Source organism: Stegostoma tigrinum, chromosome 1 (genome assembly GCF_030684315.1).
Source record: "Stegostoma tigrinum isolate sSteTig4 chromosome 1, sSteTig4.hap1, whole genome shotgun sequence".
NCBI classification, from domain to species: domain Eukaryota; kingdom Metazoa; phylum Chordata; class Chondrichthyes; order Orectolobiformes; family Stegostomatidae; genus Stegostoma; species Stegostoma tigrinum.
The window spans coordinates 170141381-170156883 of NC_081354.1; the positions used below are offsets into that span (position 1 = coordinate 170141381).

At 42.9% G+C, this 15503-nt stretch overlaps 1 protein-coding gene across 6 annotated transcripts in view; it reads right to left on the reverse strand.

Moving 5' to 3' along the window:
• Positions 1 to 15503, reverse strand: part of ptpra (protein tyrosine phosphatase receptor type A) — a 323613-nt gene that overhangs the window by 102419 nt on the left and 205691 nt on the right. For all 6 annotated transcript variants that reach the window (XM_048534484.2, XM_048534448.2, XM_048534458.2 and 3 more), the window contains 2 exons: positions 10326 to 10416; positions 2251 to 2327 (listed from right to left, as the gene is read on the reverse strand). In XM_048534484.2, coding sequence (XP_048390441.1) covers positions 2251 to 2327; positions 10326 to 10416 — 168 coding nt within the window. The remainder of the gene's footprint in view (positions 1 to 2250; positions 2328 to 10325; positions 10417 to 15503) is intronic.

Genomic DNA, 15503 nt, shown 5'->3' on the forward strand with positions numbered 1-15503 from the left:
TTTGATCACTGCACTTCTGAGGAATGACAAATGATATCAGTGAAACATACAGGACTGTGAAGTACATAACACACCAGACATTGACAGCTTGTTCCTCACAGCTGGGAACTCTAGTACACAGGGCCATAAAATTAGGAGAGGGGGCTAATCATTTAGGACTGCAATGAGAAGAAATATCTTTATTCAAAGAATTGTGCATCTTTGAAAATCTTAACTCAGAGAAATGCTCCATCACTGATTATAATTAAGACCAGGGTAGAAAGACATTTGATCTGTCAGAGAATCAAAGGATTTGGGAAGCAGGTGGAAAAACAGAAATCAAGACAAAAATCAGCCATGGTTGCACTGAACAGTAAGACACTTAGTCTAGTCCTGACATTTGTTATTCTCCAGGATTATGTCCCCTGCTTTTTGGACTTGAATAATTAAGTAGTTTGCAGATGATCAAAGATTGAATGCGTGGTTGATAATGAAGACTGCAGGATAATCAGTCAGGTGAAATGGAATAGTGGCAAATGGAGTTGAATCCAGAAAGTGCAAAGGAGTGCATTTGGAAAAGGGCTTAATGCTTAATAAGTTGTCATAATCTGAGAAATGCTGTAGAGAAGAGGAACCTTGGAGGACTTATCCATAGATCCCTGAAGATGCCTAGACAGGTAGATAAGGTAGTCAAGAAGGTCTCTTTATTGCCTGAGACTAAGAATATAAAAATAGGGAAATTGCATACTGTATGAAAGACTAGTTACATCAGAACTGAAATACTCATTATGATGTTAGGTATGTGATTTATCAATACTTTAAAGTAAGTGATATTAAAATTCAGATCATGAACCAGGGGCAAGCAGGTTTGGCTGTGAAGAGTGTAATGAATAACTTGTAAATATTTCTGTCACCATGTTTTTTTTACAATAGTGAGCGTTTCTCATGGGCAACAGAATTTTTTGGACAGTTTTTACAAGCAAATAAACAGTTTTGCATTAGACTTTCTGTTTTTATAAGATCACAAACTTCTTTCTGTTTAGGGCAAGAACAGTTTGAAGAAGGCCTTTTAGTTTCAGTTCGGCAGTTTTCAGAAGTCCCAGCTGAAATCAGATATGCAAGGTAGATGTTCCTGAAGAAGGGCGATTGTTTACAAATCTAAGAAATCAGCGTAAAGAGTTTAGTTTGGAAGTTCCTAACCAGAAGTGGTTGATTACATCTTTGAAGGGGTTACCTGAAGTTGAGAAAAGTCTAAGCACAGTTGTATGAAGACTCAAGGAAGAGTCCAAAGGTCCAAAAATGCATAACCTTGCTGGACTAAAAATGGTCAAAGTTGATCACATGATCATGGCTCTCAAGCTTCTGACCTCCTGCAGTTAAAGCTGACACAAAGATCTTGAACACCAGCTTTTGGTCTCCAGTCAGCTATAGACAATAGAAAATATTTAAATCCACTACGTTAAAATATGCAGTAATACTTCTACAGTTACTTCTTCATGTTGTAATGGAAACTCTAATAAGGGAGATTAGGCTGTTGGCATAATGACCATTCAGTTACACCACGGAGATGAGTTCTCATCAACTGAAATGCCTTTGTCACATGAATAAAATCAGAGCTTATGGAGTCACATAGCACAGAAACAGGCCCTTCAGTCTAAAATGTTTATGCCAACCTTGATGAATTGCTGAAGTATACAAAATCAGGCATTCAAAGTCCATTGCTGCTTGACTTCCAGGGAACAGCATGACTCCAAGCTGATATGGGAGCCTGTCTTAGACACTATCTGTATCCATGTTGCAGGCTGGAAAGAAGCCTTCGCTTTTCCTTCTGGGAAGGAAAACTACTGGGGCTACCTCACTGAGGAAATCTATTGTTGGACACTGACCTCTGGGAACTCATGTGAATCGATTTTAATAATTGTGGATTTACCAAGACTTGTAATTTCAAACCTAACTTCTTGCCTGTCATGTCTGTGAACCAGGCAACATGATAACAATGAGTAGTTATGAAATATTTGACATTGCTACCATACAACCAATGACCACATTTAGCCTGCTTACCAGTACACAAATATAATGAATAAATATTATGAAAATACGCATAACATTGTGCATCAAATCATATCTCTCTATCGCACAACGTATTAGTGCCTATTCAACTGCCAAGATCCTTTGAGCAGAGGTGCTATTTTTGAAAAACAATCAGCATATGTAAAAACCACACACTAAAATCTTGTAACTATATACTTTATCTACAGTTTTTCTACGTACATTTATGTAAGAAGCGTTGATAAAATCAGAGTCCGGAACACCCTCCACAGGTGTCAGATGAACCCGCGAATGATCATCTGGTAATACAGATCAGAAAAAAAGTTTAGAAGTGATAAAAGCTAAGGGAAACATATTCCACCATGGCTAAGCACATAATATAGCAAACACCAATAAACAGGCTGCAACAACTTTGTAACATTTGCCCCTTCAAGTAAATTTGTAGAAAAAAAACTTTTCAAAAGACTCAAGAGGGATCACTTCAAAGTTGATAACTTGTGTTAACGTGGTAATTTCTAGATCTTGAAGTTTTATATTGTCATTACAAACATTTGCTAGAATCTAACTCAAATGTTTATATGAGGTGATTACTTCACAAATCAACAACTAGATTTCCTACTCACTCAACAGAAAAATCAATCCTTCCTCATTCGACATCATGACTCTCAAATTTAATCACAACATTATCATCCCACTTCTGGGTTTCCCAACCAATCACAAAGGGCAGGTGTGACGATGTCCAGGATGTATCTAATGAAAGATCTCCAATTATTCCCGAAAAAAGACACACCAACAAGGTGGTTTTTGTCTTGCACTTATTGGAATAGATGCACAAATGTCAAATTTCAAAGGGAATAAAAATGCATGCTACATGAGAAGTAAGAGGCGAACTGGTTGACAAGTTGAGACTGGGACAGCAGAGGCTCCGTGGTTAGCTCTGCTGCCTCTCAGCACCAGGAACCCATGTTCAATTCTACCCTCGGGCAACTGTCTGTGTAGAGTGTGTACATTCTCCCTGTGTCTGTGTGGGTTTCCTCCGGGTGCTCAGGTTTCCTCCCACAATCCAAAGATGTGCAGATTAGGTGGACTAGTCATGCTAAATTGCCCATTGTATCCAGGGACGTGTGGGTTAGAGGGGAATGGGACAGGGTGGGATGATCCTAGAGTCGGTTTGGATTTGTTGAGCTGAAGAGCCTGTTTCCACACTGTAGGGATTCTAAGAAGTTGAGGCTGATTGGGCAAGGTACTACAGTGAGGAATCACCAGGGAACACATTGTCCCCTAGTTTTTGTTCAACTGAAATGATCAATGTCTGGGCAATTTTGCCTGCGTACGACCAGGTCTTATGTCCAAATTTTTGCAGCTTCTAGCAAGCATAAACGCAAGTCCAACTATTTATTTTAAATCGGAAAGTCTAACTCCTGACATACTCGAGATAGTTCAGCAGATGTTGCAATAGAGTCACATCTAACATTACACACTACATTGAGTTTTGTGAGCAAGACGTGGTTGACAGAGCTAAATACATGAAGGGATGTGCTGCTTGATATAATTGACTAGTAATTGTCCATGAATGGGAGAACTAAGCAGTCGGGCATGGAAATAGCTGAAGAATAGTGCAGCAGATCTGTCACCCTTCAAACTGTTACAAGTGGTGCACCACAAGGATCTGTTCTCGGTCATCCTCTATTTGTGATTTTTGTAAGTGATTTGGATGAAGGAGTGGAAGGGTGGATTATTAAGTTGGCGGATGATGCGACTGTGGGTCACATTGTGGACAGTGAGGAGGGCTGTTCTAGGTTACAAAGGAACATTGATAGGATGCACAGCTGGGCTGGGAAGTGGCCGATGGAGATTAACCCTGATAAGTGTGAGGTGATTCATTTTGGAGGGACAAACTTGAAAGCAGAATACAGGGTTAATGGAAAGATTCTTGGCAGTGTGGAGGAGCAGAGGGATCTTGGGGTTCATGTCCATAGTTCTCTGAAAGCTGCCACCCAGGTGGACAGTGTTGTTAAGAAGGCATATGGTGTGATAGCTTTCATTAATAGAGGGATTGAGTTGAACAGTCGTGAAGTTATGCTCCCAGCTATACAAAACCCTGGATTGGCCAGGTCTGGCGTATTGTGTCCAGTTCTGGTCGCCTCATTACAGGAAAGATGTGGAGGTGTTGGAAAAGGTGCAGAGGAGATTTACCAGGATGTTGCTTGGAATGGAAGGAAGGTCTTAATGAGGAAAGTTTGAGAGCGCTAGGGCTTTTCTCTTTAGAACGACGAAAGAGGAGTACAAAATGATCAGAAGTATAGATATAATGGACAGCCAAAGACTTTTTCCTAGTGTGGAGGTAGCTTTTACAAGGGGGCATAGTTTTAAACCGAGTGGAGGTAGATATAGGGGACACGTCAGAGATAGCTTCTCTTACTCAAGAGAGTTGTCAGGGTGTGGAATGCATTGCCGGCGAGGGTAGTGGAGTCAGCCTCATTAGGGGCATTCAAGCGGCTATTTGATAGGCATATGGATGATAAGATAGGGGTGGGGGTTTGATAGACCTTAGGATTAGGTAAAAGTTCAGCAGAGCATTGTGGGCCAAAGGGCCTGTACTCTGCTGTACTGTTCTATTTTCTATGTTCTATTTATAAACTGGGATACAATGCTTCAAAGATGAGCAGTATCCTACTTTCACCTCCACTCCATTCTCTGAATTTGCCAGCATTCTCATGTCCAGTGGTTCTCAGACCAACACATCACCCAGCTTCATTCACCCCCTTTGTTTCCATGCCCTCTGCACATCCCTATTTCAACAGCTAACATTGGCTTGCCTTCATCTTATTGATAGCTCATACTCATACCTCACCATTTACCATCAACAGTTGGTTTTCACTTATTGTATCCACAGAAACCATTCTGAGCTCTCTGCTTCATCTCCTCGAAGGAGAACAGTCCAGCCAGAGATAAGAACCTGGTATAGCCCTCCAGTGACAGAAATGCAAGCCCTCTGGGTCCAATGTGTAAGAGATCTTAAGGAGTCTCATGAAGCCTTGGCACTCAGCAGTTCCTTACTTGGGGACGTTGTCTTCTTCAATCTATGCCCACTCCTGTGACCTGCTATTTTAGTCACTGAATCAAATTTCACCATTTTTCCTGGTTGGATTTAACTCCAACTCCCCAGGACTCTAGCTTGGGCTTCTGACTTACTAGTCCAGTTGCATCACCACTGCTCCACCCTAGCCATTACCTTATTGAATAGCAAAGCAGATTTGAGGGGCCAAGTAGCCTACTTCTGTTCCCAATTCGTATGTTCTGCTTAATGGTTTTATATTCTGATCTGATGCAGCCTGCCAGATCATCAGGCTGGTAGATAAAGTATACATTCTCCACTTCGAATTATCATGGTTACACTTCAGCTTGAAGTGAATAGAGAGTAGGGAGTCAACAAATGGATAACTGAGGCCCAGGGTATGAGGTCCAACACTTTGAGGAGGGAGCAAGGGATAAACCAAGAAACCACAAACCAGCTAGTCTAATCACTGTTGTGGAGAAGCGATTGAAAGAAAATTTGACGACAGACAAACCAACGGTACACCCGTGGGATCTCCAATATCAGGGTTCTTAGCAGAGGCAGTAATGCAGAGACTCGAACAAACAGCTCTGCCAATCATCCAACCCAAACTTTGGGTCCACTATGTGGATGACACCTTTGTCATCACTAAACAAAACAAATTAGAGGAAACATTCAAGACCATCAATAATACCCTTACTGGCATAACATTCACAAAAGAAGAGGAAAACAACAAACTGCCATTCCTAGATGTCACAGTAGAGCGAACAGCCAATGGGGAACTTCAAACCAGCGTCTACAGGAAAACAACACATACGGACCAAATATTGAACTAAAGGAGCAACCATCCCAACACCCACAAACGAAGCTGCATTAGAACATTATCCCAACGAGCCACCACACGCTGCAGCACAAAGGAACTACGCAGAGCAGAGGAAAAACACCTCTACAGCATATTCAAAAAGAATGGGTACCCTACGAACACAGTCCGCCAATTCCTCAGCAATAAACCCAAACAGACAAAACGGGCTCAGAAACCATAACCACTCTCCCCTACATCAAAGACATTTCCGAAATGACTGCCAGATACTCGGATCTCTTGGCATCAGGGTAGCCCACAAACCCACCAACACACTAAAACAGCAGCTAATGAACTTAAAAGACCCTATACAGACAACAAATAAAACGAACGTCATCTACAAAATACCTTGCAAGAACTGTGACAAACACTACATTGCACAAACTGGCAGAAAGCTAGCCACCAGGATACATGAACATCAACTAGCCACAAAACGACATGACCCACTATCACTCGTATCCTTACATACAGATGAGGAAGGACACCACTTTGATTGGGACAACACGTCCATCCTAGGACAAGCCAAACAGCGACATGCACGAGAATTCCTTGAAGCATGGCATTCCAACTGGAACTCCATCAACAAACACATTGGCTCCAAATCAATCTACCATCCCCTGAGAAAAAGAACAGGAAATGACATCACCAACGCAGGAAGTGACATCACCGACCCAAGGAAACCTAACTAGATAAATAGAAACCGGGACGTAACACCAGCGCTTCGTCGGAGGCTCACTGATGATGTTACCTAGAATGGTGACAAAACGTCTGAAAACTAACCTTCCAGCTCAGCAAGCAAACTCACATCCAGAACAGAATTAATCAGCAGAGAGCAGCATGAATTAATGAAGAACAATTAGCATGGTTTTGAGAGAAGGAGATGACCAACTTCATTGAACTTTTCAAAGAGGTGACTCTGTGTAGGTGAGGGTACTGCCCTGAATATAGTATACTTGGACTTCAGTAAGGCTTTTGCTAGGATCTCACAAGAAAGACTGATAATGAAGATAAGCGCCCATGAGCCCAAGGAAATTTTGCTAATTGGATCCAGAATTGGCTGAGTTTCAAGAAGCAAAGGGTGATCGTCGAGGGGCATTTCTGTAACTGGACACCTTATGTCCAGTGGGGTTCTGCAGGCAGCTCTTTTGGGACCTTTGCTCTTTGTGGTATACATAAATTATTCAGACTTGCATGAAAGAGAGTTGAACGGGTAAGTTTGCGAATGATACAAAAATTGGTGGGGTGGTACGTTGTGAGGAGGGCAGCCTCAGATTACAGGAGATAAAGGACAGGCTGGTCAGATGGGCTAACCAGCGGCACATGGAATTCAATCCGGATAAGTGTGAAGTGGTACACTTGCACAGGACCAGTAAGGCAAGGGAATACATGATTAATGGTAGGACCCTGGCAAGAACTGAAGATCAGAATGACTTTGGTGTACATGTCTTCCAGTCCCTTAAGGTATCAGGGTAAGCGACTAAAGCTGTAAAGGTGGCAAACAGGATACTTGTTTCACTAGCGAAAGTATCGGGTTTAAGAGCAGGGTGGTTAAGCTGAATCCATAAAAAAAAAACTTCGGTTAGGTCACTGTTACAGTACTGCATGCATTTATGAAATTCTGCAGTTATAGGAGAGTTATGATTACTATGGAGAGAATGTAGAGGAGATTTCCCAAGATGTTGCCTGGGCTGGAGATTTTTAATTACGAACAGAAACTGGAGTTGCAACAGAGTTGCTTTCTTTGGAGCAGTGCAGACTAGGAGGAAACATGATTGAGATGTCAAAAATTATAAGGGGGGTAAGACAGGGAGGAGCCTTCCCCCCCTTGTTGGTGGGACTGGAGGCTTAGGTTTAAGGGAAGGGGTAAGGTAAGCTCAAGTTTACAGTGGACATGAGGAATCTTTGCTTTTCCCACTCAGAGTATAGCGGGAATCTGGACTCGTTAGCTGTAAGAGTGATACAGGCAGAAACCTCGTAACATTTAATATGCGCATTTGCAATGCCAAGGCATATAAGGTCAAGTGCTGGAAAATGGGACCAGAGTAACTAGGAGGTTGTTTTGGGCCAGTGCAGACTTGATGGATCAAAGAATCTTTTGTGAGTGCTGCTGACAATGACATAAATACTCCCATCTTAATTTTAGGTAGTCCTTCGCTGTGACTCACACCACTTTCATGAGGATGAGTCACTGAACATTTCAATTATTAAATATTCATGTCAATTTCATAAGACATAGGTGAAGGAGCAGAAGTATCAAGACCATCAAGTTTTTTCTGCCATTCAATGAGTTCATGGCTGATCTGATAATTCGCAACTCCATTTTTCTGCCTTTTCCCTATAAAGCTCGGTTCCCCTATTGATCAAAAATCTCTGTCTTGAATATACTTAACAACAAAGTTCAACGTTGCCTGTGGTAAAGAATTCCACAGACTCACTAACCTCACGAGAAGAAAATCCTCATTCACCTTAAATAGTTGAGCCCTCATCCTGAGATTGTCCCCTCTGGTCCTAGACTCTCCAACTCTGGGAAATAACCTTACCACATTTACCCTGTCAAGTTCCCATGAATATTACATGTGTCATTAAGATGGAAATTTAGAGGAATGAGAGGCAAGTAGTACAGGCCCAACCTACGAGGTCTTCTTGGAGTCCGGTTGCTTGTGAATGCAGCCCAAAGTGGGTGTTAAACTCCATCTAAGGCTAAATATTGGCACAAGATCAATAGTCAACAAGTACCATAAAGGAAAGTTGAAAAGAACTTTGAAGGGAGAATTCAAGAGGGTGCAAAACCATTAAAAGGTAAACAGGTGGGGTCCGCGCAAGATATGCGTGGAAAGATGTTTGCGCAGAAGGTGGTGGGTGCCTGCAAAGTGTTGCTAGCGGTGGTGGTAGAGGCAAGCACAAGAACTTCATTTAAGATGTATCTAGACAGATACATGAATGGGCAGGAAGCAGAGGGATACAGATGCTTGAAAAATAGGCAAAAGATTTAGATAGAGGATCTGGATCGGCGCAGGCTTGGAGGGCCGAAGGGCCTGTTCCTGTGCTGTAATTTTCTTTGTTCTTTGTACTCAACCTCTCCTCATTCTCCATACCTCGGGTCAGCCTCGTGGACTTCTCAGGACTGCTTCCAATTCTAGTATATCTTTCTTAGACAAGGGGCCCAAAACAGTTCACAATATTCCAGCTATTATCTGACTAGTGCTTCATACAATTTTAGCAAGACCTCCTTATGTTTATACTCCATTCCCTTCAAATTAAAGGTCAACATTGCATCTTCTTTCCTTATTACTCACTGAATCGGGATGTTAGCTTTGAGATTCATGGGCAAAGACTTCTAAGTAACACTTCTGTATCTCTCTGCAATCTTTCTCTACGCATGGGTATGCCCAGAGCTGCTCCTGCATGTCTGCTGACACTGTTCATTGAACCAAGGTTGATTGTCTGCTTTGATGGTAATGGTAGTGCTACCAGCATTACCCCATTCTGTCTCTCTTATCCCACCAAACTCTTACAAGGGACCTTATCAAAAGCCTTCTGAAAGTCCAATACATGACATCCACTGGTTCTCCCTTATCTATTTGATCAGTTATTTTCTCAAATAAACTCCAGTAGATGTGCTGAGCATGTGTTGCTTTTACTCAACAATTAAAAAAGAACCACACTCATTTAATTAAATTTACATCTAAATCAAATAGACAGGCGACACAGCAGCTCAGTGGTTAGCACTGTTGCCTCACAACGCCAGGGACTTGAATTTGATTCTACCATCAGGCAACCGTCATAGTGGAGTTTGCACCCATGTCTGCGTGGGTTTCCTCCTGGTGCTCTGGTTTCCTCCCACAGTCCAAATATGTGCAGTTAGGTGGATTGGCCATGCAAAATTGCCCAATGTGCAGGGAAATGATAAGCAGATTAGCCATGGGAAATATAGGGTAACAGGGACAGGGTAGGAAGTGGGATGCTCTTCGGGGGAGGGAGGGTGGGGGTGGGTGGTGTGGGCTCAATGGGCCAAATGGCTTGCCTCCATTCTAGGGATTCTAAGCCCCTATAGGTAATGGTCAGTTCCAACTTAATGTCAATTACTAATTCTCCAAATCCTCATCACTGAGATTTCAGATGGTGTCACACAGAGACCAAGGATGACTGATTATCTAAAATTTCCCAACTTGAAAGTAGAATTACAGCATTAACAGTTAAATTAAATCATTGGAGGATATGACCGCACCATGGATGAAAGAACTTTCCAGTCAATTAATAGAGTTACAGCAATGATCAGATGCATATTCCAATTACACACAGCTAGCTTGGTTTGCAACATAAAACAGTAAAACCATAATTTATCAAGCTATCATAGCTGCACTCAACAAAAATACATACAAGGCAGGATGTTAACATATCGATTCTTCTCTTTGTTTTCTTCCTTTGATGCAGCTTCACAAGTAGCCTGAATTGGACACGCAGGGAGAGCCTGTGTTGTCACGGAAACACAATTTACTTCAGTATATTGTTTTGATAAGAGTGTTAAAAGCTGAGCCCTTCAGCAGTAAAAATTTAAGACCATAAGAGATGTGGTTACTAACAGAATCTAAACTTGTATTTTTTTGACAAATAATAACCCAAGAGTTTAGTTTATTCATCAATTAGCTAGTTTAACTGCATTTAGACAAACTAAAATTGCATTTACATTGAAAAACTGCTGCCTGAATGATGGTTCTGCGATGTCATCCTGTTTACACTAATAGACAGACTCTACCATAACCAAATCTACTATTAAGCATCTGTGTATACACACGCTCCTCCTTATATGGTCCGTGACTATTTAATCAAAAATATTAAAATTGTTGGAGGTGTCTAAGTAAAAGAAAACATTAGAAATTCAGTCATCTGGAGACCAATATCATGATCATCGGGGGGATGTGGAACTAAAAATTTGAACAACAGACCATAAAATTATAAAGCAATATATTTAACAGGAGTGCACCAAGTGATAATACAAGACCCAAATATTATTTAGTCACAGGCTAGAATTTTTCACACAGGTCATGGTTCAAACACTTCCCATCCAGCTGAAAAGTCGGCATGAGCCAATATCCACTTGACATTAAGCCCTGACCGACTTATAGATCAGTCTCAGACTTCTGCCTCCATCATGGAGGATGTCCAACTTGAGAACTGCTAGCCTGACAGAGGTTAGCAGCTTGCTAATCCGAGAAGTGCCAACAGGATCAGTGGGCACTGTTGGCACAACAGCCGCTTACCACAAAGATGTGGGAACGGTAAGCCATTCAGCCACTGCACCTACTCTGTCAATGAGATTTTTTTTTCAGTAAACCTCTCCAGAGTTGCTCTCATACACCCCTAGAGCAGGTAGGACTTGAACCTAGGGACATTGCCACTATACCACAAGAGAATCATGAGATCATAACTGGTCTATTAATCCTCAATTCCATATCCTGCCTTATTACCATAGCCTTTGATTTACCTACTGATTAACTATCTACCCATCTTATTCCTGAATATACTGAGCAATCCAATCTGTACAGTCCTCTGCATTCGGTTCACAGAAAAAAACTTCTCATCTTTGTCTTAAATGGGTAACTTCTTAGGACATAGCAAGAACTGCAGATGCTAAGAGTCAGAATCAATACAGTGTGGAACTTGAGGAACATAGCAGGACATGCAGCATCAAAGGATCAGGAAAGTCAAGGTTTCAGGACTAGACTCTTCAACAGGACTGATGGATGCCAACATTCCATTTGCCTTCTCTATCACCCAACAGGATTCATATTGAATCTGGACACCAAGGAAACAGGATTGTTGCACCAGAGCCAGTCACGCAGGCTCTGGCAAGGAAACTGGGCCTGCCATGGTCCAGAGGCCAGGAGGTGTAACAGCTGGTGGTGGCCAATATTGCTCAAGATGCTCCTTCTTGATATTAGGTGCGTGAACTGAAAGGATCTATACCTGTAGCCAGACTGCCAAAGTTTACTTGGTAACCTCTTGGCTGAGCATGGGTGCTTTCCCTTACAAGTCAAATATCAGAACAGCACAAATAGGTGGTTAAGTGACTATTAATTGGCACTTAATTGGCCAAAGGGAGAGACAAACCATGTGATGCTATTCCCAGCAACTGTAAAATTCCAGTGGAAGTAGACAGCTGACAGACAAAGTGATTTTCTCATCAGCTGCTTGAGTTTCCATCCCTGACCCGCTTACCACCTCACTCTGGTCTGATAAGCAAGTTTACTGATGACGCAAAGATTGGTGGGGTTGCTGACAGAGCCAATGAACGGGAAAATATACAACAGAATATAGATAGATTGGCGACTTGGGCACAGAAATGGCAGTTGGAGTTTAATCCAGACAAATGCAAAGTGATGCATTTTGGAGGATCAAATTTAGGTGTGAATTATATTGTACATGGCAGAACCTTTAGGAACACCAACATTCAGATGGATCCGGGCATGCAGGTCCACAGTTCCCTGGAAGTGGCAACACAGGTAGCCAAGGTGATCAAGGAGGGAAAAAGGCATGCTTGCCTTCATCACATGGGGCATGGAGTACAAGAGTTGGCAAACCATGTTGCAGCTATATAAACTCTTGCTAGGCCGCATTTGGAATAGTGTGTTCAATTTTGGTTGCCACATTACCAGGAGGATGTGGAAAATTTGGAGAGAGTAGAAACCTACCTTCATCATCTCACCTACCATCCAGAAGATCATCAGGCGCTATTTCTGCCACCTCCAGCACGATGCCACCACCAGACACATATTCCCCTTCCCTCCCGTCCCTTGTCCACCTTCCGCAGGGAGTGCTCCCTCTGGGACAACCTGGTCCACACTTACTTCGCCCCCAACACCTCCCCATAGCCCTACAGCACCTTCCCCTATAACCGGCGAAGGTGCAACACCTGCACATTTACCTCCTCCCTCCCCAGTATCCAAGGGCACAAACATATCTTCCAGATGAAGCAACACTTCACCCGTACTTCCAAGAATCTGGTCTACTGCATTTGCTGCTCACAATGTGGTCTTCTCTACACTGGGGAAACGAAGCGTAGACTTGGCAACTGCCTCGTAGAACATCTACATTCTGCTCGCAAGAAAGACCCTGAACTACCCGTTGCCTGCCACTTCAATGCATCACCTGGCTTCCCTGGCCAACATCTCTGATTTAGCTTGCTACAGTGTTCCAGTGAAGCCCAACGCAAGCTGGAGGAACAATGCCGTATTTTCTGCTGGGGGACCCTACAACCCCCTGAACTTAATAGAGTTCAATAATTTTAGGGCCTAAACTCTCTCATATCCCAGCACCCCCCACCCCACACACCAGGCCTTGGTACCACATAGCCTGCTATGACACACCCATTAGTCACTAACAGTCCCCAGTAACAACTATTCACCCTCCCAGACTGATTGTTAGCAAATCCTTTGTCTGTCCAACTGTTTTTCTCTCTCTTTGGGCTCTATCCTATCATTTGCTCCCTACCTCACCCATCTCCCTATTTTCTGCATGTAAACTGATGTTTTTCCAGCCACCGTCAGTTCTGAGGAAGGGTCACCGGACACAAAACGTTAACTGTGTTCTCCTTCACAGAAGCTACCAGACCTGCTGAGCTTTTCCAACAACTTAGTTTTTGTTCCTGTTTTTAGGCCTCATTATCACATGGTCTGTTACTGCACAGTACCCATTGTTAGCCACCAATAGTCCCCATTAACAGACATTCATTCTCCAGGGTGACCATCATCCACTCCTTTGTCTGTCCAACCGTGCTTCTCTCTCTCTCTTTGGACTCTATCCCCACCTATCATTTACTCCTTACCCCCTCCCTTCATCCTATCTTCTGCATAAAAATCAAATTATTCCTAGCTACCATCAGTTCTGAAGAAGGGTCACTGAACCTGAAACATTAACTTGATTTCTCCCCACAGATGCTGTCAGACCTCTTTCCAGCAATTTGTTTTTGAATTCAATTCAATTCAATTCAATTCATTCCATTCCATATGATAGCAAGAAACAGTTGGACGCACTAAATACTGTAAAGATAATGTGCCCTGACAACATTCTGGCAACGGTCCCAAAATCTTGTGCACCAGAATTTGCTGCTCCATGAGCCACACTCGTTAAAACACTCGCATCTACCTAACAATGTGGAAAATTTCTCAGGTATGTCCAGTGCACAAAAAGAAGACAAATCCAATCCAACCCAGTCAATTAATGCCCCCACCTACTCTTGATCATCAGCAAAGTGATGACAGGTGTCATCAACAGTGCTGTTAAGAAGCACCTGTTCACTGACACCCAGTTTTGGTACTGCTTGGGCTTGTCAACCCCTGACCTCATTACCGCCTTGGTTCAAACAAGCTAAAGTCCAGAGGGGAGGTGAGAGTGCCAGCCTTTGACATAATGGCCATATTCCACTGTGTGTGGCATCATGAAACTCTAGCAAAAAATGGAATCAATAAGTATCAGGAGCAAACTCTCCACTGGTTGGAGTCACATCTGGCAGATTGGAAGATATTTGTGTTGGAGAAGGTCAGTCACCTCAGCACCAGAGACATTCCTGAAGAACAGTGTCCTAGGTGAAAACCGCTGCTTCATCAATGACCTTCTACCCATCATAACGTCAGGGACATTCACCAATGATTGCACAATGCTCAACACCATTTGTGAATGATCAGGTAGTGAACCAGTCTATGTTCAGATGCAACAGGTTTGGACAATATCCAGGCTTGGGCTGACATGTGGCAAGTAAGATTCGCGCCACACAATAACTATCACCAATGAGAGACAATTAACCACAGCCCCCTGACATTCAGCGGTATTACCATCACTGAATCCCCCATTACCAACATCATTGGGGTTGCTCTTGGCCAGGAACTCAACTGGACTCACCACATAAACACAGTGGCTACAACAGCAGGTCAGAGGCTTGGAATACTATGGTGAGTAACTCACGTCTGGACTTCCCAAAGTCTGTCCACCAACAACAAGGGACAGGTCAGGAGCATAACAGAATACTCCCCAGTTGCTTGGACCAGTGCAGCTCCTGCAACACTCAAGAAGCTTGACACCATCCAGAACAAGTCAATCCGCTAGACTGGCATCACATTCGCAAGATTCCATTCCCTCCACGTTCAGTAGCAGTAGTATCTACAAGACACACTTCAAAAACTCACCACAGATCCTTAGCATTTTTCAAACTCAACCACTTTCACCTAGAAAGACAAAGGGACCATATACATGGGGATACAACTACCTGCAAATTCCTCGCAAACCCACTCAATATCCTGACTTCGATATTCCTTCACTGGGTCAAAATCTTAGAATTCCCTCCCGATACGCATTGTAGGTCAATGAAATAACTGCACAAAGGCTGGTATCCAGTCACCAAATTAGCCATTATTTACTTGCACATGGTGCACTGGCTGTGGCTGTGGTCGGTCGGTCGGTCAGCCAGTTCAGTCCAGTCCCCTGAACTGAGGGCAGTCTAAATCTCCTGCACTTCCTGATTTGTCCAGGTTAACAACCTAATCAAGAATCCTGTAGTCAGCA